Below are 7,712 nucleotides of genomic sequence, written 5' to 3'. Positions count from 1 at the left end.
TTATAATACTTTTGACATAATACTCAGTACTTAGTTTTATTTTAATGACCTGAACGACTTGTTGAGTGGAGAGTTCAAATTAAGAGAAACGAAAACAAAACTTGTTAAATTCATGCAGGATTATTGTTGGTTTGTGCCGCCTAGGGCAATTGATCTGTGTAGAAGAATTGAATTATCAGTTATAAAATCTATATTGATTAATGTGTTCTCACCTTCAACGAAATTGAATTATTTTATATAACCTGAATATCCCAATTCCCACCTAAAAGAACCGGGTTTTTGTAGAACCATAAATAAATACGTAGTTAAAGTCACAAAAAAAGGGGAAAAAAAGAAAAGAAAAAGGAAATCACATTGCTCAAGCATACAGTGTACAATAAAAAATATTTTTTTTATTATTATAAATATTATTATTATTATTGTTATTTAAAATTAATGAAAAAACACATTTATGACGTGATTTCTAACTAAAACGTTACAAATTTTGCTGCATTTTTTCTTAAATAAGCTTACCACAACGTTCACAACGCTCTTGAATGTTATTTTAAGGTTTATGGAATGAAAACGCCTCTCCACGGCTGCTAAAGCAGTCACGGACCACACCCATGTACAATTAAGCACAGTGACGCTGCGAGTTATGGGTTATTCTCCTGCCTCTCGTCTCTATCTCTCATATTTATTTGCTATATTATTACAGTATATACAAAGCCCTGGGTTCTCTGTTGAACATATTTATTTGTTATATTTATGTATTTAATTTTCAAATCAACTAACATTAACAGAACAGTTAATACATTTCATATTGTAAACATAAATATTTATATATAAATTATAAGATAGTGATAATAAAAGTGAATAACAAAAATAATCAAAACATACAAAGATAAACACTACATACGTTAACTACATGCATTACAAAATTTAAGTTGCAAAAGTAAAACCCAATTTAAGCTAGAACATTCTTACATTGCCGCAGAAAATATAAATATAAATATCAGTAACACAGAACGTATATCCAAAAATGGGCATTTAACTTACACATCATGATATTGGTGGTGCATTAGATTCCTTTCCAGAGTGTCAATCAAATTTAACAACTGACCAATCAGCACAGAGTCAGGATTACGCGCGGGTTCTACAAACACACGTGTTATCCACTGATCTCTACAATAATAGCTGGATTGCTCATCGGCCAATCATTTTAAAGAAAAAACTGAAGTCACCGATGCAATATGCAAGAGCCCGGGTGACGTACCAGTCTAAACATGGAGGAATTAGTGTAATACTTTTTAATTTCAACGTAGTGATTTTTTCAAGTCATCTAAACGCTCATGTGTGTGCAGTTTACAAAAGCGCGAGTGATTCAAAAGTTTTCGCTGTGATGACGTATTTTCTGACGTTAAAATATCCCCAACATGGCGTCAGTGGCTTTAACCTTTTGGTTTTATGTCTTTATTTATCTATTTTTAAAATTTCTTATTTCCTTACATTTTTTTAAAATTTTTTTCCCAAGTTTACCTTCATTACTTTGTTGCTTTTGTTTTGTTTTCTTTTTGGACGCACCTTATGAGCATCCAGCTATTATAGTAGAGATCTGTGTGGTGTCTGTCTCTTATACACATCTAGATGTGTATAAGAGACAGAAAAATGGGTATAGTATATGAAATGAATGTACCAGATATCTTTGTCTCATCTCTTTATCTACCATCTGATGACAATCTAAACATTGACATTAACCTAATGACCTATATGCTTCAAAGAAACATCTCCAATTGTGATAAATATAGATGATGCATTTTTTTTAGAACAGTTGTCTTCCTCTTAAATTTTCAATTGTAATTGACAAGATTATTTGATATTTTATATTTCTTCAGACTATGAAAAGAAAATTTTTTGTGCTACGGTGTAGTCCAACAGGGATACCAACCTTAGAATATTACGACTCGGAAAAGAAATTCCTGAACGGAGCTACCTCAAAACGAGCAATACAATTAAACTGTTGCTTTAACATCAACAAGAAAAATGATACAAAACATAAGTATGTGATAGCGCTGTACACTCGAAATGACTGCTTTTGTATGGTTCTGGAAAACGAGCAAATGCAAGAAGAATGGCTTGAGGCTCTGATAATGCAACAACCTAATCGAGAAAATAACAAAAGCGTTCCAGCGCTGTCTCTTATACACATCTGGACTGTGGAAAAACATTTTTCTGTTTGACTTTCGCGCTAAGTGCGGGATAGTTGGCAGGACTGAGACTCCTGCTACTTGTGGGAGGCTTTTGACCCTTGGTAAAATTGTCTTGAAAATTGTACACTGTAGGCCTACTTGAATGTATCCCATTTCAATAACAGGCAGGACTGTATGCTAGGCCTGAAAATGTTAAGTCTGGCACACTCACACTAGAGCTAATTGCTTACGGCATCATGCATCCATATGACATTGCTGTAGCTCTCGTGTGTGGTGGATTTTTCAAAACTATGTTTCTAAGAGTTTTTGTAAGTCTCATATAAACAAAAAGTATTTTACAATTCATTTGATATTCAAAATTTTGTGAGGTTATTTTTTTCAAAGTTTATACAGATTTGTAGGTACGCCCTATAGTCTGCAGTGACACAGTCACCTTAACCTTGTTTACTCAAGGTTATGTCATCCATAGATCACTGGAGAGAAGTGGACTTAGTGTATAGACAGTAGATACAAGGTATCATTGAACATCCTGGCTTAGGTCATGGGGGCCAAGTGCTTACCAGCAGCAACAAGCTGTTTAGCTGCTGCTACCAAGTGTGTTTTCAGATCATCAGATCATCATTATCACATGTCAAAAAGAACCTGGTCAAAGTATAACAGCGGCTTCGGTTTTACACCCATATTCTTAAAACGAACTTTAGTCGAACTTCGAACTAGAACTTCATTTAGTCCTAGTTGCAACTTAAAATTAAATTTGTATTCATAAACCCTGTAGTTGAAGTTTTAAACTACGATTAAATCAAGTTCTAATTTTAGTTCAGCTAAAGATAGCTTGCAAGCAACGACTATCAAACTAACCAATGAAAAGAGCTCATCTTCTAATAGCAGACAAATTTTAGAGATCCGGTAACGCAGATGAATATTAAATTGCCGTCTGCCATTCAAAAACATATTTCCTCATAATTCATAATAGATAATCATTCGCTTAATTAATTTTCTATAATAACTATATTGGTCGTTAATATACAACGATAGAGAATTTGAACAACCACTGGAAATTTGCTTTATTTGGAGAACTATTATAGTTGAGCCCCAGCGAGGGCGGTGCCATCTTTGTTGTTGTTATGGTGCAGCTACGTGGCTGCAACGTGAGATGATTTTATGCAAATCAGGAACTATTGCATATGGCTAGCATAACATGTTAATTTCGTCTTTTGGAAGCTAAAACTTGATGTCTCTTTTGTTTCACACACCGAAGATATATCAGACCTACATATACAATCGTTTTTATTCGTTTTACTTTTTCGTGAGTTACAAAAACCACATTTTTAGTGGGGTAAATATTTCATGTCGGCGATTTAGCTTGACCCTAGGCTGACTAAAAAAATCTGCCTACGGAGGTATCATTTTTGTCAAGGTTCGCATGATTAAGTCGTAGTGCTAGTCGAAGTTGGTTTTAAGAATACAAAATGACATAATTTTGAAGTTTTAGCTCGGACTACGACTAAAGTTCGTTTGAAGAATACCGGGGTTAGTTATATCGTAATACAGTAATCATCTATATGTCCATTTTGTCTTAAATATACCCTGTTGGTTTGGATTCAAACAAGTCCATACATATCGCCCTCAGTCACCTCTGGACACTGCTCCACATTCCCAGAGCCCTGGGGCTGCTCCTGTCTCTTATACACATCTAGATGTGTATAAGAGACAGCTGTAGGCCTACTTGAATGTATCCCATTTCAATAACAGGCAGGACTGTATGCTAGGCCTGAAAATGTTAAGTCTGGCACACTCACACTAGAGCTAATTGCTTACGGCATCATGCATCCATATGACATTGCTGTAGCTCTCGTGTGTGGTGGATTTTTCAAAACTATGTTTCTAAGAGTTTTTGTAAGTCTCATATAAACAAAAAGTATTTTACAATTCATTTGATATTCAAAATTTTGTGAGGTTATTTTTTTCAAAGTTTATACAGATTTGTAGGTACGCCCTATAGTCTGCAGTGACACAGTCACCTTAACCTTGTTTACTCAAGGTTATGTCATCCATAGATCACTGGAGAGAAGTGGACTTAGTGTATAGACAGTAGATACAAGGTATCGGAATAAGCCTAATTCGAAAAAGAAGAAATCGAGTATGGGACGCCAATTAAATTAGGTATGGCGCGCACTAAGTGCAATAAAGAGTGAGTAACCTAAAATTAGGGCCTGGAACCCAGGCTAGGTAGGTTGCAATGTGAATCGTTGGCGATAATATTTTGCTCGACTGTAAATGTATGATAAATAATATTAATAACATGAAAGTTCTTGTATCAGACCTATGCATTATATTATTATTACTAGTATATATTTTAATTTATGAAATAAAATATGCTGGTGTACAAACCGATACAATTAGCCAAGGCTTATTCTTTGTAAATTGCAAAATGTAATCTAAAATATAAATCAAAGTTAAAGAATTATTATTATTGTGACATTTTTTTGTACAACATATGCCTAGGCCTAGTTAATCACTGTCTCTTATACACATCTAGATGTGTATAAGAGACAGCTTTACAACCTCCGAATAGTTTTTAAATCCAGAAAAAGTCAAGAAAATTTTGCACCAGCTAACTGTTGCAACTTTAGGTGTTTGGCAGTAAACAAGCTTGTGTTCCTCATTCACAAGAAGATTTGGCCGTCTTTTCATCCTTGGAATGAAGCGTCGATGTTTGCGACACATTTCTTGTGTATGAGTAACTCGTCTTCTAATTATAGTTGAATGTTTCTCCATAAAGTCATTGATGGTCTCTTCATTTTCATCTGTATTGTCATTTTCCTTGTTTGAATTATTTGACAATAAAGTGTTCTTGTATTGTGTATCTTGTATCTTGAGTACTGTCTGTTGATTCAGGGTTTAATTAATTATAATTTAAGATTAATTCATTATAAAGCATATTTAAACTTTACAGTTACGTCTCTTCAAACAGAGCATTTGCATAGAAATAGCATTGCAAAGGTCCACTATAAATGAATATGCATTAATATTAAACATAAAATAAAATAATTAAATAAAAAGTAAATAAATAACAGGAAAACATCTCCCCATCGGACACCATAACGGTACATCTAATGTAGTCATGGTTTTGGGGCTGGAATTTATACAATGAAAAGTGAATTTAAAGTAGGCCTATTGTACATAGTAAATACTATCACCTGCTGGACACAATTCCGGTATTTTTGAGTCAACGTTTCGGGGCCGGAATTGTACAATTTTGCATGCTGCTTTAGCTCCAAGGTTAAAAACCATATCCTCCGCCGACACCATTCCGGTATTTCTGTATAATTCACAGTATTTTATTTGCATTTCTGAACTAAAGAACTAAGACGACGGACGCGCTGTCTAAACTGCGGCAGTGTGTTTAGTTGCTAAGGAAATAAATATTTAACATTTATTTAAAAAAAAAAGTAAATAAAATTCGGTATTTTCAAATTATTGGAGCGGCCCTGTCCCGCCACCCCTGGTCACTTTTTTTTGTAGCTATTTAATATTTTCTCCATTTTATCAATTTTGTCTATACATTTCTTTTTTTTTTTACAAAGTTTCCGGTCATATCCAATGTAAATTCTAAGATTTTCAATGCATTACTTGGCCAGTGTATACCAGCAGTATTGTTCCATGAACCAACATTAAGACAAGGACCTGAAAGTTTACAAAATTTCTCTAGTGTGCAGAAAGGTACTCCAAAACTGAGCAATTTTTATTTTTTTACTATAACTACAATAATAACTTTAATATCATTGTTTTCTTTTATGGAGACGTGACGTAACGACAGGTATAAGATTTGGAAGTAATCAGTTAGAAAATGTGTTAATTCTACCTAAAAAAAAACACATGTAGGATAACGAAATCGAGTCCTAATGTAGCAGGTATTCGTTCCATTGGTGGTAGCTACAACATGTGTGAAAATCATAATTGTAATACTTGTACTTGAAATACTTTCGGAGATATTTGGTGGACAGAGAAAAACACAAAACGTTATTTTAGTAGATAGATTTTAGTAGATAGATAGATAGATAGATATAGATATAGATATAGATACATATACAGACAACAAAGAAACACTATTTAGAATGCAAGTAAATCTTTGTTGATATCTGGGATAAACCCTCTAAATCCCAATACAGGTTGTATTTCCAGAGGGGTCCCAAAAAAGTTGATAACTTTTGTCACCTTTTAAATAAGAAATTAAACTTGTTTACTTTTATTGTAATGACTGGCAGTATATAAGAATATACCCTTCAAGTTAAGACTACTTTTCTGTGGTTATCTATCTGACATTCTAGTCTCAGATTGGACCGTTTAGCGTGACATGCATTACCATCGGTTGTACCATGGAGTTGCTGTGTTCTTCTATGCTGTGTGATAAATGAAAGACAGGGCCTACTCTATGTCGAGGATGAACTATAACTAAAGACGAACTATAGCTGAAATTATGCGTGACGTCAACATACGGAGCCACGCCCCTCGGCTGAACCCGTTGTATTTAGCAACTACCCAATCGCTGGCAGTGGCTATGGGAAATATTAACTTTTATTGATTATTTTTGGCTCAACGAGTGAGTAAATAATTGTATGCATTTGTGCAATGTGGTGTTGTCAGACTAAACTCACCTGCAGAGTAGCTGCTTCGCCTATATTGCCCACTGTTCCTGGCTGCGTTTCATCCAGTTTGTAATCTTTTGGTATAAAAAAAAATGCAATGTAAAACCGTTAACTAACTAAATAGCCATGGAGGAATTTTAACTAACGTGAAATACAATTATATTAATATCAATATCATATCATCAATGAAGAAGTTCTGGCGAAGTTCAGAATCATTAAAGAAGGTTGGCCTATTCAGAATCTGATCTTTCAGGGCTATAAACGCATGCGCAATTTGGATTGACGTAAACCTATCATTTCATTATCAGTTTAAACTGCGAAAATTAACGTGTTGGCTACATCGGTTTTACATAAACCATAAATTTATAATCTGTTTACGGTGACGTAATATTGCATTTCACATTATAAGGCCTGTTTACCTTGCTTTAAGTCTGTTTTCCCACTGATCTCTGATTGGTTGCGCATTTTTTCGCTTCGCAAAAAGTAGAAAATGTCAGATAGAAATGTGAATGCGCATGCGCATGAAACGACGCTTTCGATTCGAGCTAATAAATTCACCAGTGGAAAGCTTTAACTTAGTTTCTTCCTGTGCTAGGTATGGTAATGTGGGCCAAGTGTTTTCGCCTAATGCCTGCCTTCTCCGTCAACAACCAATGTGTAGGCATATGCCTCCTCGCTACGTGGATATCCATTTTTTTTTCTGGATTATCCTTTTGGTCGCTTTATCTTTTTGTATCCGCCGTGGCATAACTAGAAACTTCTGAGCGTTCCGTTCGAGAATACAGTTGGGGCCCAGTGGCGTATCTTGGTGCGCGCACCCCCCCCCCCCCCAAATTGAATATGTTTGGTGAAATAAATACAGGCTCAAGTAGTT

At 34.8% G+C, this 7,712-nt stretch overlaps 1 protein-coding gene across 3 annotated transcripts in view; it reads right to left on the bottom strand.

Moving 5' to 3' along the window:
- LOC117121104 (carbohydrate sulfotransferase 11-like) overlaps positions 1-7,712 on the bottom strand; it is a 20,422-nt gene that overhangs the window by 10,315 nt on the left and 2,395 nt on the right. For 2 of the 3 annotated variants that reach the window (XM_033266206.1, XM_033266204.1), the window contains exon 2: positions 6,848-6,912. In XM_033266206.1, the coding sequence (XP_033122097.1) occupies positions 6,848-6,912 (65 nt within the window). Of the gene's footprint in view, positions 1-4,754; positions 5,076-6,847; positions 6,913-7,712 lie in introns of all 3 variants that reach the window. The other variant, XM_033266205.1, reaches the window with a different exon arrangement.

Source organism: Anneissia japonica, unplaced genomic scaffold (genome assembly GCF_011630105.1).
Source record: "Anneissia japonica isolate Jap-2015-1 unplaced genomic scaffold, ASM1163010v1 scaffold284967_len33173_cov135, whole genome shotgun sequence".
Taxonomy (NCBI): domain Eukaryota; kingdom Metazoa; phylum Echinodermata; class Crinoidea; order Comatulida; family Comatulidae; genus Anneissia; species Anneissia japonica.
Note: the sequence above shows the minus strand (reverse complement) of the source record. Positions and strands in the feature narration are given on the sequence as shown.